Raw genomic sequence first — 18,425 nt, forward strand, 5'->3', positions numbered from 1 at the left:
GGCTAAGGAAATGCCCGTTCGAGCACGTCGACCAGAGGTCCATTGTGCAAACCCGAACCTTAAGACTTAAAAAGCCCAATATCCGACACAAAACCGAGAATCCTCTTGGCCGGCATATTATAGAAATCAGAAGTTTACAGTTGATGCATACCAAGATGCTCGAATCTTTTGGCCGCGTAGTAATCGCACCTACAAAGCACATGAGAGGAGGTTTCCTCCTCAGCCTGACATGCCTGTGGAATAAATGCCGAATAGGGAGGTGGGAGAGCCTATATTAGACTGAAGAACAGTTTTAGTCGGACTGAAACAACTAAAGGGCAAACGTTCTGTACTGGGGTCGGAAGGTACGAGGTTTGGTGCGGTGAAGTTTGAATAACGTGACGACGAAAAGAGGATACGAGGAGTTAAGATAAAATATAAATGACTTTTATTTACAAATAGTTAAAAAGAGTTACAATTACACGCGACTGTACAAGAGGGAAGTACCGCGAAGCAAAATTAGTACAATAAAGGGTCCGCGAACTTGAAGGGGTACAGGCTTTCTCCAGGTTCTCAAGGTAACTGCCTAAAAAGGCGCCAAAACTGGCCTTAAGTAAACTCTCGAGCATAGTTCGAGAATATTCTTATGACCAATATCCGGTCGAGGCCACCGCCAACCCCCGTGACGAATCAGAGATTGCCCGGCGCTGGAAATTCCAGCCATCGGAGATTCACGAAGGTAGCCCGCAGGAAATTGGACTACCTACGTCATGGGGAAAAACGGCACTCTGACCGTCACAAAAGCCGGGGAAATCTCGACCGACAAATAATAAAAAATAATACAAGTAAACGTAAAAATACTAAATCCCAAAACCCAATTGATTAAAATATAATTGTGTTATCATAATCTTAATTAAAGGAATAATACGAATATTATTCTACACGCTCCCCCGCGTTGAACGGAGTTCAAAACATTTAGTTATCAGCGTCTGAAAGTTCCAAGTTATACAACAAATTAACTGATCTCTTCATTTTAGTTCCATTACGTAATCTAAGTAGACATGATCTTACAATACCATCGCGACCGCGAAAGGCTTCTTCTACGATGGCCATTTTCCACGAAAGTCTCGGCTGTTTTTCTTCCCCGACTAGCACCACGTCGTTGGCTTTGAGTTCCCTCGTTGGGTTGCACTTGGTGCGATGGTGGGCGATGCGTAATTCTAGAAGGTAGTCCTTTTTCCAGCGTGACCAGAACTGCTCCTGAAGACTTTGGTGATGCTTCCATCTGATCTTCAACTCCTTCTCTGTGGAATTCGGCTCCTTCTTCCTGGAGAAGACTCTCGACGGCAATACGGTTAGACGGTCTCCGGTTAAGAAGCTCGCCGGTGTGAGTGGTACGGGTTCCCCAGCTTCCGAATAGACGCAGCTCAGAGGACGTGAATTGATTGTGGCCTCGATCTCTGCCAGGGTGGTCTCGATCTGCTCGTAGCGTAGTCGCGCTCGACCAAAGACTTTTCGAAGGGAATTCTTGACGGACCGCACTAGGCGCTCCCAGAAGCCTCCCCAATGCGCCGCTCGGTCCACGATGTAGTTCCAGGTGATACGGAATTCGGCGCAGTAGCTAGTGACGGCGGGTTGCCGAATGTTCTCCGCGAGTTTCTTTAAGTCCTATCCCGCCCGTTTAAAAGTTTTCGCGTTGTCAGAAAACATTTGATGAGGAATTCCTCTACGCGCTACAAATCGTCTAAAAGCTAACATAAAATTTTCCGATGACAAACTGCTCACGAGTTCTAAATGAATAGCGCGTGTAACACCACATGTAAAAAGAGCGATATAGCATTTTTCCCCTTTATCCGTAAAAAGAGGCCCGGCGAAGTCTACACCGCAAACTCTAAAAGGCGGCGCTGGCGTCGTCCGCGAAACTGGTAAGGGGGCCATTTCCGCCACCGTAGGCTTAGCGCGAAATAATTTACATACGTTGCACGCGCGTAAAACTCGTCCGACAAGCTGACGTCCCTTCACGATCCAGAACCGTTCCCGAATGTCAACTAAGGTCTCGTTCACCCCCGCGTGTTGCAATCGAGCGTGATGATACCGAATGATTAGCTCCGATAGATAATGCTGACTTGATATAATTATCGGGTGGCGCTCTCTGTACGTCAGGGAGTCAGTCGCTTGTAGTCTTCCTCCTACGATGATAAGGTGGTCTTGGTCCAATCTGGGTGCCAGGGTGAGGATCTTTGAATCTCGCTCCAGGGGTTGCTCGTTGGTTAGGCAGACTACCTCCATCGGATAGCTTTCTCTCTGGGCTTGCCGAATCCAGTACTGCTCGGCTTTTGAAATCTCGTCCGCTGTCAGGGCTCCCGTGGGCGGCTTCTTCGGATCTATTTTGTACTGGGCGAACCGATGAAGCCACGCTGTTGTACGATATACTTTCATCAGGGAACTGAAATTCTTCAGCTCAAACAAGGGTTTTGGAGATTCTTCAACGGCTGCTACGGCTGTCGAAATTGATTTGAAAGCTGCTCTTAGCCCCTCTTCCGAGGCTTCCCTGTCGACGTCCAGATCCTTTAGCGGCGTGTTAGGTTGTTCGTTTCGACTTAGGCTAAGCCAAACTGGTCCCTTGAACCACAGGCTATTGTTGGCGAGAACGTTGATCTTCTGACCTCGAGACGGAACATCGGCGGGATTCTCTACTCCTTTGCAATGGCGCCAATCGTGCGGGCTGGAGAGGGACTGGATTTCCCTCACTCGGTTTCCTTCAAACGGTCGTAGCTGGCCTGGTTCCTTCCGAATCCAATCCAAGGTTATAGTGGAGTCGGTCCAATACCTGACTGCATCGGGAGGCTTGTTGAATGTTTTTAGGAGATGCGCGACGAGTCTAGCTCCTAACACCGCTCCCATGAGTTCGAGTCGCGGCAAAGTTAACTTTTTTAAAGGCGCAACGCGTGTTTTCGACGCGACTAGTACAGTTCCTACGCGTCCCGACGTCTCTTCAAACCGCAAATACGTGACGGCCGCAAAAGCGCGAATACTGGAGTCCACGAAACAATGGAGCTCAGTATGAACGACCGTTTCGTTCACACCGAGGTAATAAAATCGCGGAATTGATATTTTACGAAGGCTTGATAATTCACCGCTCCAGGTTCCAAACTGATCCGCTAGTTCGGGTGGCAGCTGCTCATCCCATTCCAGTGGGCGTGTCTTCTCGTTGTGGGCGTCTTCGGGTCTCTTCCATCTCCATATCTCTTGTAAAAGCATTTTAGCACGAATCGTATACGGCGCCAAAAACCCCAGTGGGTCGAAAATCCTCGAGACAGCACGCAATACCCAACGCTTCGTGTTTTCTCTTTTCAATAAGAATTCCAGAAGGGCGTCTACGTTGAAGTGTAAACAGTCTGCTTTGTCGTTCCACCAGAGGCCTAGGACTTTCAATTCAATTGGTCCGGAGAGAGAGACATCATCCTGGTCCACCTGATTGCGCTCTCCCCAAAGCTTACGCAACTCGGCCGAGTTGCTTTTAAACTTTCGAAGGTTCATCCCCGCTTCTCGTAAGACGTCGGCGGCTCCCGTTGAAAGCCGAAAGGCGTCATCTACTTCATCCGAGCCGGACAGCAGGTCGTCTACGTAGAGGCTATCGTTGAGCATCTGACAGATAACTGGCTTCTCTTGACGGTACTTCTCGGCGTGGAAGCGTACCGTAGCGGCTAGCAGAAACGGACTGGCTCGTAGACCAAAGGCAACTCTCGCAAAGCGGTACGTCGTGAGTTTGGGGCTGCTCGCGTCGTCAATATGCTTCACCCACAGGAACCTCAGGGCTTCCCGGTCCTCCTCTTTGATCGCTATCTGGAGAAAGGCCTTTTCTACGTCTCCAGTGAATACGATTCTCCACTCTCTGAATCGTACAAGGACGTCGAACAGCTCCGGATTTAGATTGGGACCGGTCTCCAGACAGTCGTTCAAAGATGGCTTGCCCGATGCGTGGGATGATGCGTCGTATACGATCCTCAGCTTTGTTGTTTCGCTCTGTTCTCGTACTACTCCCCGATGAGGTAGATAGTAGACTGGTCCCGCGCTGCTCTCTTTCGACTCGACCTCTTCTATGATTCCGGCCTCCTCCTGATCACGCATGATCTCGTGATATTTCCGGAAGACTTCGGGATCAGCTCTGAGCTTCTGGATGAGGTTTTTCGTTCTCTTGGTCGCAACGGCTAGATTATCCGCCAATGATGACTTCCTCTCCTTCCAGGGTAGCTTCACCGAATAACGTCCATCTTCAAACGTGATTCCTTTTTCAAAATCCTCCAGTACGAAACTCCTCGCTTGCACGGCCGTATCAGCGTCCCGAATACCGATCGAGTCCATTTCCCAAAAGGCGCGTAGCTGATCCGAAATTTGATTGTCCGTCGTAACCCGCATGACCGCGACCGTATTGACTCCAATAAGTGAAGATGAGACTTGGGTGGGACCTTGTACCGTCCATCCCAGAATTGTTTCCATGGCGACGAGCGCGCTTCCTAGGCGTACAGTTTTTCCCGACGCGATTTCCCAAAAATAGTCTGACCCGATTAACACGTCTATCGCGTAATTATCTTTGGTGTATTTTTCCGAAGACGGAATATCAGCCATCACTAAACCTCTCTTTTTCATCTCGTTCGCGACTTCCGATGACGGTACCGAAAACACGGCCCCGCATAGTTCTGGGGTCTCGACCGCTTCCATAATCACGCGTTTGACGGGGTTGTGAACGCTTCTCAATTCCAGCTTCACCTTTCTACGCGAAACACGGACTGGTTTTTCACTACCGAAACTGTGAATGTTCAAAGTTTCTTGACCAACTACCGATAAATTCAATTGGCGCGACAGTTCTTCCTTGATGAATGAGAGATGGCTCCCGCTGTCTAATAGACAGCGTAGCTGAAGGGTGGTGTTTTTATCCTGACCTTCCACGGAGGCTTTTGCAGTCTGCAACAAGACGGGACCTTTTGCTGGACCCGAAGCGGCTGACGATAACATCGTTATTGATTCTGTAGCATCTTGAGGCGTATCAGGTCTAGTTTCATCTTTCTCCTCCGAGGGTGGCTTTGCCTCATTGTTACAAAGCGTTACGTGATGTCTCCTTCCACAGTTCCTGCAGTTCCTATGCCTCGCACGGCAGTCTCTCGCTTGGTGCCTTTCCCTTAAGCAGATGAAACACCGTCTCTTTTTGACAACGGAGGAAATCCTTTCATCTTTCGTCAGCGAGCAATCGAAGTTGTTGTGGGTAGTTTTATCGCAGAACACGCACTGTCTCACTTCGACCCCGGTTTGAAGGGTGGCTGCCGACGGGGGATTGCCTTTTGAGGGGCGATGATCCGTCCGACTGTCTCTCCAACGATCGGTGCGCGAGCTTGACTGACTCGCCGAAGGGGCCGCGACTGAATCCGTAGTTTTCCGGCTCATGGCACGTGCTTTTTCGCGGCTCGAAATTTCTTTACGAAGGAATCCGAGGAAGTCTTTGACTTTCCATACGGCTTCATCTTCATACTGGCGCGAAAACTGCAAGTTCAAATCTTCCGGAATTCTTTTCGTCAATACCGACATTAAGAGTCCTCCTCCGTAGGTGTCGCTTTCTACCCCGAGCGCTTCTAAGCTGCTGATTTGCACCTCGCACGTGTCGTACAGGTTCCGGAGCGCGGAGAGGTCCGTAGCGCGGCTCACCGGAGCGAGGGCGAGGAGGGCGTCGAGATGAGCGCTGACGATAGCTTTCTTGTCTCCGTAGCGTTCCTTGAGGCGCTTGATCGCGGGCTCATAGTTGGCGTCGGATAGCTTGAATCCAGCGATGCTTCGAGCGGCTGGTCCTACCAGGTACGATTGTAGATAGAAGAACTTATCCGCGTTGCGGAGCTGATTATTTTTATGGATCGTAGACTCGAACAAACTCCAGAATTTAGGCCAGGCTTGCGGGTCTCCATTGTATTTGGCGATTTCCAGCTGCGGCAGGTTTACTTTAACCGTTTTCTTTGGCTCTGGCGTTGGTGTCATCTCTTTGATTTTTTCTAGGAACCTCTTGGCTGTAGCCTTGGCGTGAATTACCTTTTCTTGGAATTCTAGGGCATGCTGAATCTCTTCGTCGAAATTCGCTGGATCGACCAAATCTTCGATCTCTCCGTCCGATTGAAGCAGAAGTTTCTCTTTGGCTTTCAGCTGCATGATGGCTTCCTCCAGAATGTCAGTATCTGGATCTTCTTCAGCGATTTCCGTGGTTATAGATTTCATAATAACGTTCGTTAAATTACGGATCGCACTGCGTTTCCGAATTTGTTTATCAAGTGCAGTTGTCATTTTACCGATATTTTTATCCGATTGTTCCGTTGTATCCGAGAGTTCTAATATTTCCGATAGTCCGGTACTAGCTGATTGTTCAGACTCTACCGAGAGTTCAGAAATTTCCGATTGGGCGTCCGACGCGTTACTCGACGAGTCACTCCGCGTAAACCGACCGTACTTATCCCGGGTTCGCGGCACCATAAACGTGTGGAATAAATGCCGAATAGGGAGGTGGGAGAGCCTATATTAGACTGAAGAACAGTTTTAGTCGGACTGAAACAACTAAAGGGCAAACGTTCTGTACTGGGGTCGGAAGGTACGAGGTTTGGTGCGGTGAAGTTTGAATAACGTGACGACGAAAAGAGGATACGAGGAGTTAAGATAAAATATAAATGACTTTTATTTACAAATAGTTAAAAAGAGTTACAATTACACGCGACTGTACAAGAGGGAAGTACCGCGAAGCAAAATTAGTACAATAAAGGGTCCGCGAACTTGAAGGGGTACAGGCTTTCTCCAGGTTCTCAAGGTAACTGCCTAAAAAGGCGCCAAAACTGGCCTTAAGTAAACTCTCGAGCATAGTTCGAGAATATTCTTATGACCAATATCCGGTCGAGGCCACCGCCAACCCCCGTGACGAATCAGAGATTGCCCGGCGCTGGAAATTCCAGCCATCGGAGATTCACGAAGGTAGCCCGCAAGAAATTGGACTACCTACGTCATGGGGAAAAACGGCACTCTGACCGTCACAAAAGCCGGGGAAATCTCGACCGACAAATAATAAAAAATAATACAAGTAAACGTAAAAATACTAAATCCCAAAACCCAATTGATTAAAATATAATTGTGTTATCATAATCTTAATTAAAGGAATAATACGAATATTATTCTACACGATAGAAATCAGAAGTTTACAGTTGATGCATACCAAGATGCTCGAATCTTTTGGCCGCGTAGTAATCGCACCTACAAAGCACATGAGAGGAGGTTTCCTCCTCAGCCTGACATGCCCTACAGATTGGATCATCACTGATTCCAATCAGGTGAAGATGTCTGTTAAGGGGACAATGACCTGTTAGTAGGCCAACGACCAACCTGATATTAGATTTGGAAAGCGAGAGCAGCTCTTTGGCTCTCAGCCTAGAGGGGCCCGAGATAAGCTCTTTAGCCTGCCTTTGGCCATCCATCTCAAGATAAGGGATTCACCGAGCAGGGAGGATACCACCACACGATTCGTCAGCATAGCTTTGATCCAGAGACACAGAGTGTCATTAATGCCAAAGCGCTTTGCAGCCTTCATGATGACTGCGCTGGACACCTTATCAAAAGCATTGTAACAATGCGGATAGTTCACCGCCGAGCCATTGACTTCCTTAGGGAAAATGTTAAAGTAAAAGAACCATTATGATAAGGCGGGGTTTTTTACTAAACGGATGAATACAATATCTGTATATATTGTTTATTGAACTTTGTTTTTTTAATTTTTGTGAACTTGTTAAAGTCTAAATATTTTGCGTATGCAATTTTAAAGGTCAAATCTTGTTTTAGCGCATTCAGCAGATAAGATAAAGGGTAGAATCCGTTAGTTTTTTTGTAATTTATTTCGTTTTTTCAGTCTTTTTTTATCTAGTGTATTTAAACTCGGTCGTCATTACTTCGTAATTTATTTTAAACGTTTTCTCGACTGATTAAGATGTTTAATGCAGTTCATCAATTGGGTTTGTTTGTTTTTATTTATAAAGAGCCCTAACTATTCCGTCTACGGTAATTTATTGATATATCAGCTGTCGTTTAGTCAAGTGGCTTTCTGTGCTTTGTGAATGGTAAGTTTTTCGCTTCTTGTTAATTCATTTTGTATTGGTGTGGATATTTGGACATCTACGATTCCTAATGCGGTCATTGATTTCCGGACCAAAAAAACAGCAATAAGAAATACTAATTTAGCGACAGAATTCGGACATGTGAAAACTTCTGCACGGTCTTGGGGTTGTCACAAAACACTGCCGCCGCCCCGGGGACCCAGCCTTCTTAAGCCGCCACTGCATGTGATGCTACCGATTCGGACGAATGAAACAAACAAGTTGTCCAATTCGAACAATAGTTGATTTTATAAAATAAAAAGTGGTCTTGCCCAACTTGTTAAAATGTTGCTCTTACGTCACAAGACCCAGCTTTATTAGGGTATTCCTCGCACGAGCGATTTGCACGCGCTCTAGAAAAAGCTATAATCCTCGCGACTGTAGCGCGCGCTCGTAGGCTTGTCAAAGTAAGAGACTGTGACGTAAGAGCAACATTTCAACAAGAAGGCCACGTTAGTTTATAAAAAGAACTATTGAAACATTTGTTATTTCGGCGGTTCGGACGAATGAAATTCGAACATTTGTTCCACCGTTCGGACGATTGAAATTCGAACAAATGGACCTACCCCGATTATTCATATTCAATGATATTTAATAAATAATTAATAATATAATTAATAATTATAATTAATTGGGATACGAAGTGTGTAATACTTTCATTTATATTGTTTAGATTTTATTTTAAAGCGCCACCAAGTGTGGCTTTTTAGAACGTATCTCTACGCGCGTGTGAAAGGAGAAGAGAAAATCGCGCCTAAATAAATTATCCCATAGACCAAAGAGAAAGCTTACAGTGCATAGTTATCTAGTTCGCTTTGCAGTCGATGGTGAAACTATCTTTCGGTAGGTATTTCAAAAGGCGCCAAGGTAGGGATGACACACTTTTGGCTCTTATGTCACTTTTGGTAAAACTTGAAATTAGGTAAATTTGGGTGAAATGGAAAACATTTATGAAAAATGGATGAATAAAATTATGAAAAATGGATGAAACTGGATAAATTTAGTTTTATACAAGGAAAATTAAACAATTTTTATAATTTTGGAATTTTTCAAGCATTTCGGGTAAAATTAAAGAAAATCGCGTAAGTTTCGGAAAATTGGGTAAATTCATAATTTGGGTTTATTCACGTTTAATTATTTATTTTTTAATAATAATTAAGAAATTTCAAACATTATAGGTAAAGTTTAATTATGTTAGGTAAAATCCATCAAACATTGGGTAAATAGCACGAAATTGCGTAAACTTTAAAAACTTGGGTTTCTCCGGGTTCAAATAGATGTTTTTAAATAAATATGGAAAATGTCAGGAATTGTAAGTAAAATTAGGATAAGTGGGATAATTAAGTAATTTTCCATATACATACTTGAAATTTTAAAGTTTGCTCAATTTAATCCAATTTGATTTGATTTTACACATATTGTTTTTGAAATACCTAAATTTACAATTTTTATTCAATTTCGTTTACCAAATTTAACTAATTTAACCCGAAGAAACCGAAATTATCAACTTTTCCAAATGTATTCAAAATATTTAAAATATTCCTTAAATAAATGAAATTTACCCGAATATTTATAAATCTTTGAATATTCTCTTTCTTTGTTTTCAAAAACATTTTCGGTTGCCATGGCAAAATGAAAATCCATTGTAGCTACATGTATTCCCTTTAAAATTAAAATTTATGCATGCATATAATGAAAGTGTCTGAAAATTTATTTCTATTATCATCCGCATGAAGATCCACCTTCGTTTATTACTTGTATAAGTAATTATTCCACATTTGGTATTAAAACGTAGATAGATGGCGGTATCGTTTCCGTCGAGTGTCGAAACAAAATTAAAGTCTACTAGCCTTCTATACTCAGGTGTAGTTTAAGTAAGGCTAAATATCTAGTACATTTGGCCACATTTACGCTGATTAAATCATGATAAAGCTGATTAAATCACGATAAAGCTGATTAAATCACGATAAAGCTGATTAAATTACGATAAAGCTGATTAAATTACGATAAAGCTGATTAAATCACGATAAAGCTGATTAAATCACGATAAAGCTGATGAAATCGCGATTAAACAGAATAACTTGTGATTAAATCAAGATTTGAAATATTAAATCGGATTAAAAGATTAAATCGTGAGTAAATCAAGATTAAAAGATTAAATCGCGAATAAATCAAGATTAAAAGATTAAATCGCGAATAAATCAAGATCAAAAGATTAAATCGCGAGTAAATCAAGATTGAAAGATTAAATCGCGAGTAAATCAAGATTAAAAGATTAAATCGCGAGTAAATCAAGATTAAAAGATTAAATCGCGAGTAAATCAAGATTAAATCGTTATTAAATCGGATTAAAAATGTAATCACGATTTAATACATTTAATTGGAGTTAATCCGAAAGAGGTATGATCTTCCCCTCGGGCCCTTGTATGATTTTAGGTCCTTTCCCCCCACAAGTGTGTTAAATCGGGCCACTTATTCAAATATTGTCATCTAGATGGCGCCTCTGAATCTAAACCCGTGTAACATATTCTCTCGTAAGTATACCACAAATTGTATTTTCTTCACTGAAACCTTGTTCACGGGATATGACGTAAATTACGTCACTTTCCATTCCGTGACGAAAAACGTGCCATCAATTTTATAGAAGTAACGTAAGCGGTATTCGAATTAGTGGCGCTTTTCTGGTTTTGACAATGTCTATTGTTTAGCTCGTGCCTGGCGACCACGAGATTTGGTTTCCATGGTGACCTTCTCAATAGCCCAAAAATTATAAGAATTGTCTATTTAAAGTGTTGGTTGCGTGAAATTTTAAGTTAATGATTCATAAGAAAGAGCAAACATTTTATAGTAAGTACAGAAATTTTCATCAAAATCGGTTAAGTGGTCTTTGAATTATTATAAAAAGAAGTCGAAATGGTGGAAACAGGGCCGCCTTATCCATAAGGCAGACTAGGCAAAGGGCCTAGGGCCTACGGAAATTTTAGGAAACATTAGGGCCTACGATTACATATAATAGGGCATACGAAGGTCCGAAAAGTCGGTAAATAAGAGATTTTTGCCCAAGGCCTACGGAAAGGTTAAAATGGCCCTGGGTGGAAATCGAGTTTTTCGGCGAATTTCCAGATTCTAAAATTGTTTTCGGCACCCGTGACGTCAAAAAATGCTATGTAATTGCTACTATAATTTAATTTCCAGAAGCTGGCAACGCTTGTCGCGCGATACAATACCTCCATAAGTAACATATTATCAATAAGTATGCCATTAACATATTATCTCGCATATTATCATATGTAACATAATTACTCATAAGCGTGCCTCTGTTTAACATCTCTGTATTAAAAATTGAAATGAGACCAAAGAAAATACGGACTAACTTCGCGTAAACCTAGTTTTAACTTCCTTCCCTGCCCGCCAGAACTAGTGCTGATGACGTTAAAAAAGTCATCGACTGGGAAGTGACGTCAATTACGTCATATCCTTGAAACAAGGTCTGATTGAGAAAACGTTCATTCTGGCACACTTATGAGTAATTATGTTACATATGATGTTATCAATAAATATGTTAATTAGTAAAAGTATAAGTATGTTAATTAGGAAAAAAATAAGTATGTCAATTAGTAAAAGTATAAGTATGTTAATTAGGAAAAAATAAGTATGTCAATTAGTAAAAGTATAAGTATGTTAGTTAGGAAAAAAATAAGTATGTCAATTAGTAAAAGTATAAGTATGTTAATTAGGAAAAGTTATCACCGACGTACTGATTTTCAGAGATATTGCGCAATCTAGGTTTAGCCCCTTACTGTTTAAATATGACTACGTCGAAATATATTACGTGCAAGTACGATAACTTAGTTCGTGTGCGAATTCAAGTCTGAGCTTGGCGATAATGTCAGTGTCGAAAAAAAGATTGGATCAGGAAATTAGCATTAAAGCAACTGTCGGCTCGATCATTGCCACCTGTATTATGAAACGGCCCCTGTTATTAGAGAAGGCCATGAATCTTTCCGATTCTTCGAAAAACGCGACTTTAGTGGAATGAGTGGTGCCATCTATTAATGGCAAAGGAAGCTAAAATTCAAAATAGTGAAATGATAACGTCGTCAGAGAGCCTTGGTGGAGTTTTTTAATTAGACAACGTATACTCTATTTAGTGGACTTAAACCTAAATTATATATCCCGTGTAAAAAATATTGTTTAAGGGGGAAGACTACAGTGGCCATTGTTTACTTTCGCGCTATTTCAAGCTGAACACTTTTAATTTTGTATTTTAACTTATAAAATTAATATTTAAGTGTAGAACAGCCTCTTGTTTAGTGCTTAAAATAATTTTGACAATTTTAAATTTAAAAGTAATTAAATTATTACGTTTTAATTCGGACCCCCGGAGCTAAACAAGTTGGGCAAGCGCCCAAACTACCCTTTAGTTAGGACCTTATATCTCGTTAACTATTAATATTAGAATTATCAAAATTATTTTAAGCACTAGAGGAAGGTTCAGCCTAATAAGAAAAATATAATTTAATTATGTAATTGTTAAAACAAAAACGTTCAGCTTGAACGAAAAAGAGGCTTTTACTGTATTCTTCCCCCTTAAAATAACTGCAATTTATGTTATTGACCAATTTACAAACGAGCCAATCCACGCCTTTTGGGTCCAAATGTAGTTTAAATATCTTTTTTTTATTTCAACGCATCTGTTGATAAAAGAGCTACTCCACGTCGAGCCAACACTTGCTTTAAAACAATAGGAAGTGTCATACTTATATTTATTACTTTACTTATAGTACCTCTGAATTCGCGGGCGGGCAATTTGGTCATATTTTTGGTTTTCAATTTTGAAGTACGGGAGAGATGATAAAATGTCGTAACTATGGTGACGACAAGCGCGGAATTTCCTCCGAATATTGCATCCGCTGGCGCTTGTCGGCTGGGTACGGCGCCAGCTGTTCTTAAATCACGAGATGACATTGGAATTAGGCTCGCAGCCGCTCAAACCACTTCAAACTCGCGTCATTTCAGATTATTGTCGGCACACGTAGCACCATCTCGAGGCGAAAATATCATAACTCGGATTTTGACGAAAATTAAGGTAGGAGACAGATATAAGAAATAAAAATAAATAAAGTCTCGTTCGTGGGTGTGGCTTGTGTTCGTTGTCATGGTAACGCGTATAGGTCGGCCATGACATTAAGATGCTCATGATGGTCACGTGATTAAGTGGCGTTTTGCCTCGTGATCCGTGACGTGAAATGAATGTCATGGAGGCCGTTTCAAGGCGGGGCTTAGCTACAACGTATGCCTATGACGCTACGATCGAGCACCAAATGAAAAGGCTTATCATTAGAGGTTAGATGGCACCACCTGTCTCAAACGTAAAAATTTCTAATAATATAACTGAGAATAATTTTTTTGCGTTAAATTTTACGCCGAATTTGACATGATTTGAACATCTGTTTAACATAAAATCGCTTAATATAGTTTTAGAAGTATTTCTGTTATTGAATTTATTTCCCTCGTGGCGCCATTTACTTAATATAAAAGCTTTAATAGCTAAAGCTTTAATAGCTAAAGCTTTAGAGGTTAATGTTTGCTTCCCTTTAAGCAATTTGCGAGAAAGACAAAGTCGTTTAAAGGGAATATAATCTCTAGTATTTTTGTCGGCCTGTCCAAAGCATTCCGATATTGTCCACTACGTGCTATGAGGCACTGCTTAGACCCCAAAACCGAATGTCGTTTAAGACACGTACTATTTCCTAGTCCATCGTCAAAATAGCTACTTTCTGTACTCACCCATTTGCATAAAAAATAAGTAAATCCCAGCTTTGTATTTTGAATTTCTATTTTGATAAGTTTCAATTTTCGCCAAAACAAACATTTTGGAGTTATGGTATTTTCGCTCTGAGATTGGTACGTTGGATTTTTTGATAAGACGAAAATATGCGCGTTCATTGTGAATACCTTTCGTCGTTATTGCTTTTGAAAATCCTATACCCTGTGGCTAATTTGTGGAATTTCTGACGAAAAGCCATATGGGTTTTATTATACATTGGAAGTTTCTCCTTAATCCGTGCGTTTTACAGAATTATTATTTTTACATTTATTTAGACTGAAGTGATGTAATTGTTGAAAAAAAACAATATTGTAAATAAACCAGTTTCTTTCGGTTTAGATTTATTAAAATTTATCGCTGACAATATTGGCCATTAAAGGGAATATAACCCCTAGCATTTCTGTATTTATGTGTCCAATATTGTCCGTTCCATGTTATGACTTTTGACATTTATGGCGCTGCAGGTTCTGTTAAACGTAACTAGCGCCAATTATATCTATGTTCTGTTAAATGTAACTAGCGCCAATTATCTCTATGTTCTGTTAAACGTAACTAGCGCCAATTATCACTAGGTTCTGTTAAAGGTAACTAGCGCCAATTATCACTAGGTTCTGTTAAACGTAACTAGCGCCAATTATCACTAGGTTCTGTTAAACGTAACTAGCGCCAATTGTCTCTGGGTTCTTTTAAACGTAACTAGCGCCAATTGTCTCTGGGTTCTTTTAAACGTAACTAGCGCCAATTGTCTCTGGGTTCTTTTAAACGTAACTAGCGCCAATTGTCTCTGGGTTCTTTTAAACGTAACTAGCGCCAATTGTCTCTAGGTTCTTTTAAACGTAACTAGCGCCAATTGTCTCTGGGTTCTTTTAAACGTAACTAGCGCCAATTGTCTCTGGGTTCTTTTAAACGTAACTAGCGCCAATTGTCTCTGGGTTCTTTTAAACGTAACTAGCGCCAATTGTCTCTGGGTTCTTTTAAACGTAACTAGCGCCAATTGTCTCTAGGTTCTTTTAAACGTAACTAGCGCCAATTATCTGTAGGTTCTGTTAAACCTGGTGTCAGAAATGCGAAAGTCGTTGATCCTGCATAAGTTCATACCTCCTTTAAGAAAATGGTTCAAAAAGACTTACCTATCGATCTTTTATAAAAACTTTTATTTCTCGAAAATTATCATGTGTTCCTGGTTAGTTTTACTCCATTCCACCAGACGGCGTCACGATAAAGGTTTACAGCCTTCTTAAAAACTTGTATCTCTCTCTAAGCGTAGCTTTAAAGGATCTCTACCAAGAATGCATATATAGGTTAACAGATTTTATGTGCATTTTCTTGCGTACAGTTTTCATTCGTTAGAAGCTTTAGCGCCTGCTGCCGTCGGAAGGGGAAAATTCGGAAATTGTCTCCGCCCGTTCCGTAAAACGCTCAGCGTAAAGGCTCGCCCTATGAAATTTGTACACAACACTGCGTTAGCGCGTTTAAAGGCTAACTGCGTTCTCCTTGTATTTGTTGCTCCTAGCTGTAACTATAGCCTCTGTTTTCATGATATCCAGACGATATTCGCGACCCAAACGAGTCTCAGTTCTTTAGTTCTTTAGTTCTTTTATTGCTCAACAAGAGGTCTAAGACTCATCACGTTAAGACAGTGGACAATACAAATTATACATATACAGAGAAAAAATATATACAGTTTGTATGTACAGGAAAACAGTACAATGTGAGGGAGATACAAGGGAAATAAAACAAAATAACGGAGTTATATATTATATTATTACATGTAAACGAGTTAAATATGAAGTTCTAGGAACTCAGTTAGCTCCTTGCGGAACTGTTTGGGGTTGGGAATGGACTTTAGGAAGTCCGGGAGAGAGTTCCAGTCACGGATCGAAGAGGGGAGGAAGGAGTGCCTGCGGACGGAGAGTCGAAAGCCAGGGAGAATGAGGTGATCACAGTTCCTATATTTCCTATTTCTTATTATAATTTAACGTTCTTCCTGTTTTCTCCAATAATTTCATTAAATTTCCAATAATACACTATATTTTAACTCAAACGTCTGAAGAAATTAAAATAGTTGATATTTTACCGTTAGAAGTCTTTAAAACGTTCGTTTTTAAAGATGCTTATTTCCCACTCTGTTCGGTTATCAACTTTATTTTGAAGGTTATGCCCTCTTTTAACAATATTGACAACCGTTTTCTCTTATTGTATAATTAATTTTCACCTATTTATTCCTTTTTTTCTCCCAATTTTCTTCCAATATTTTCCATTCCCCCCAATTTTCTTCCTATATTTTCCATTCCCCCCAATTTTCTTCCTATATTTTCTATTTTCTCCCAATTTTCTTCCTATATTTTCCATTCCCCCCAATTTTCTTCCTATATTTTCTATTTTCTCCCAATTTTCTTCCTATATTTTCCATATCTCCTAATTTTCTTCCTATACTTTCCATTTCCCCCCAAATTTCTTAATATATTTTCCATTTCCCCCAATTTTCTAGCGGGTCTAGTTCACCCGGCGGAGGCCTGAGTTTGAATAACCAATGGTATACTTTTTCCGGGTTTCTCTGTCGCCATCTCCAGTAGTAACGGCGAAAATATCAAATGAAGCGAATGTTTTGAATACTGAAATTTGGTCAATAATTTACGAAAATCCATACCTGGCACAGGCCCGTGCAGAGGCATTTCATAGAGTAACCCGATCACATAGAGTGGAAGGCCTTATGGAAGCGCATGAAACCCTAATCCTAACGGGCCAACTTGTTTTCGAGGCGTGAATAAAAATAGTCCGAAGAGCGATGGTGTTGTTTTACATTTATTAAAGTCAGAAGTAAATTAACCGAAGTTATCAGACTGCTATACTCCTCATGTTGGAGGCGTTTTCCTTATGAAGTTACATTTTTACCTCGAATTTGAAATTTTGGGCGCTCCTAGGACTTTGGAAAATCTAAGGAAAATTTGGGTTAAAAAGGGAAATTTTAAGATCCTGTAAGGAAAAAATTTAGTTAAAAAGGGAAATTTTAAGATCCTGTAATTAAAAAATTTAGTTAAATAGGGAAATTTTTAGATCGTGTAAGGGAAAATTTGGGTTAAAAATGGAAATTTTAAGATCCTGTAAGGGAAAATTTGGGTTAAAAAGAGAAACTTTAAGATGTTGTAAGGGAAAATTCGGGTCAAAAAGGGAAATTTTAAGATCGTGTAAGGGAAAATTTGGGCCAAAAAGGGAAATTTTAAGATCCTGTAAGGGAAAATTTGGGTTAAAAAGAGAAACTTTAAGATGCTGTAAGGGAAAATTTGGGTTAAAAAGGGAAACTATAAGATACTGTAAGGGAAAATTTGGGTCAAAAAGGGAAATTTTATGATCCTGTAAGGGAAAATTTGGGTTAAAAAGAGAAACTTTAAGATGCTGTAAGGGAAAATTCGGGTCAAAAAGGGAAATTTTAAGATCGTGTAAGGGAAAATTTGGGTTAAAAATGGAAATTTTAATATCGTGTAAGGGAAAATTTGGTTTAAAAAGATAATTTTTAATATCGTGTAAAGGAAAATTTGGGTTAAAAAGGGAAACTATAAGATACTGTAAGGGAAAATTTGGGTCAAAAAGGGAAATTTTAAGATCCTGTAAGGGAAAATTTGGGTTAAAAAGAGAAACTTTAAGATGCTGTAAGGGAAAATTCGGGTCAAAAAGGGAAATTTTAAGATCGTGTAAAGGAAAATTTGGGTTAAAAATGGAAATTTTAATATCGTGTAAGGGAAAATTTGATTTAAAAAGATAATTTTTAATATCGTGTAAAGGAAAATTTGGGTTAAAAAGGGAAACTATAAGATACTGTAAGGGAAAATTTGGGTCAAAAAGGGAAATTTTAAGATCCTGTAAGGGAAAATTTGGGTTAAAAAGAGAAACTTTAAGATGCTGTAAGGGAAAATTCGGGTCAAAAAGGGAAATTTTAAGATCGTGTAAGAGAAAATTTTGGTTTAAAATGGAAATTTTAATATCGTGTAAGGGAAAATTTGGTTAAAAAGATAGTTTTTAATATCGTGTAAAGGAAAATTGGGGTCAAAAAGGGACATTTAAAGATCCTGTAAGAGAAAATTTGGATCCAAAAGGGAAATTTTAAGATCCTGTAAGGAAAAAATTTAGTTAAAAAGGGAAATTTTAAGATCCTGTAATTAAAAAATTTAGTTAAATAGGGAAATTTTTATATCCTGTAACGGAAAATTTGGGCCAAAAAAGGAAATTTTCAGATCCTGTAAGGGAAAATTGGGACAAAAAGGGAAATTTTAAGATCGTGTAAGGGAAAATTTGGGTTAAAAATGGAAATTTTAAGATCCTGTAAGGGAAAATTTGGGTTAAAAAGAGAAACTTTAAGATGCTGTAAGGGAAAATTCGGGTCAAAAAGGGAAATTTTAATATCGTGTAAAGGAAAATTTGGGTTAAAAAGGGAAACTATAAGATACTGT

At 40.1% G+C, this 18,425-nt stretch overlaps 1 protein-coding gene across 1 annotated transcript; it reads right to left on the bottom strand.

The window, feature by feature from the left end:
* Positions 1 to 954: 954 nt before the first annotated feature.
* Positions 955 to 6,303, bottom strand: LOC149966248 (uncharacterized). The gene is made up of 2 exons (XM_090167513.1): positions 1,957 to 6,303; positions 955 to 1,647 (listed from the first exon to the last, which is right to left on the bottom strand). The coding sequence occupies exons 1-2, from the start codon at positions 6,301 to 6,303 to the stop codon at positions 955 to 957; spliced, it is 5,040 nt and encodes a 1,679-aa protein (XP_090023639.1).
* Between the last annotated feature and the right edge of the window lie 12,122 nt (positions 6,304 to 18,425).

The sequence above is a fragment of the Leiobunum rupestre genome, chromosome 1 (assembly GCF_980474605.1).
Source record: "Leiobunum rupestre chromosome 1, qqLeiRupe1.1.hap1, whole genome shotgun sequence".
Lineage (NCBI taxonomy): Eukaryota > Metazoa > Arthropoda > Arachnida > Opiliones > Sclerosomatidae > Leiobunum > Leiobunum rupestre.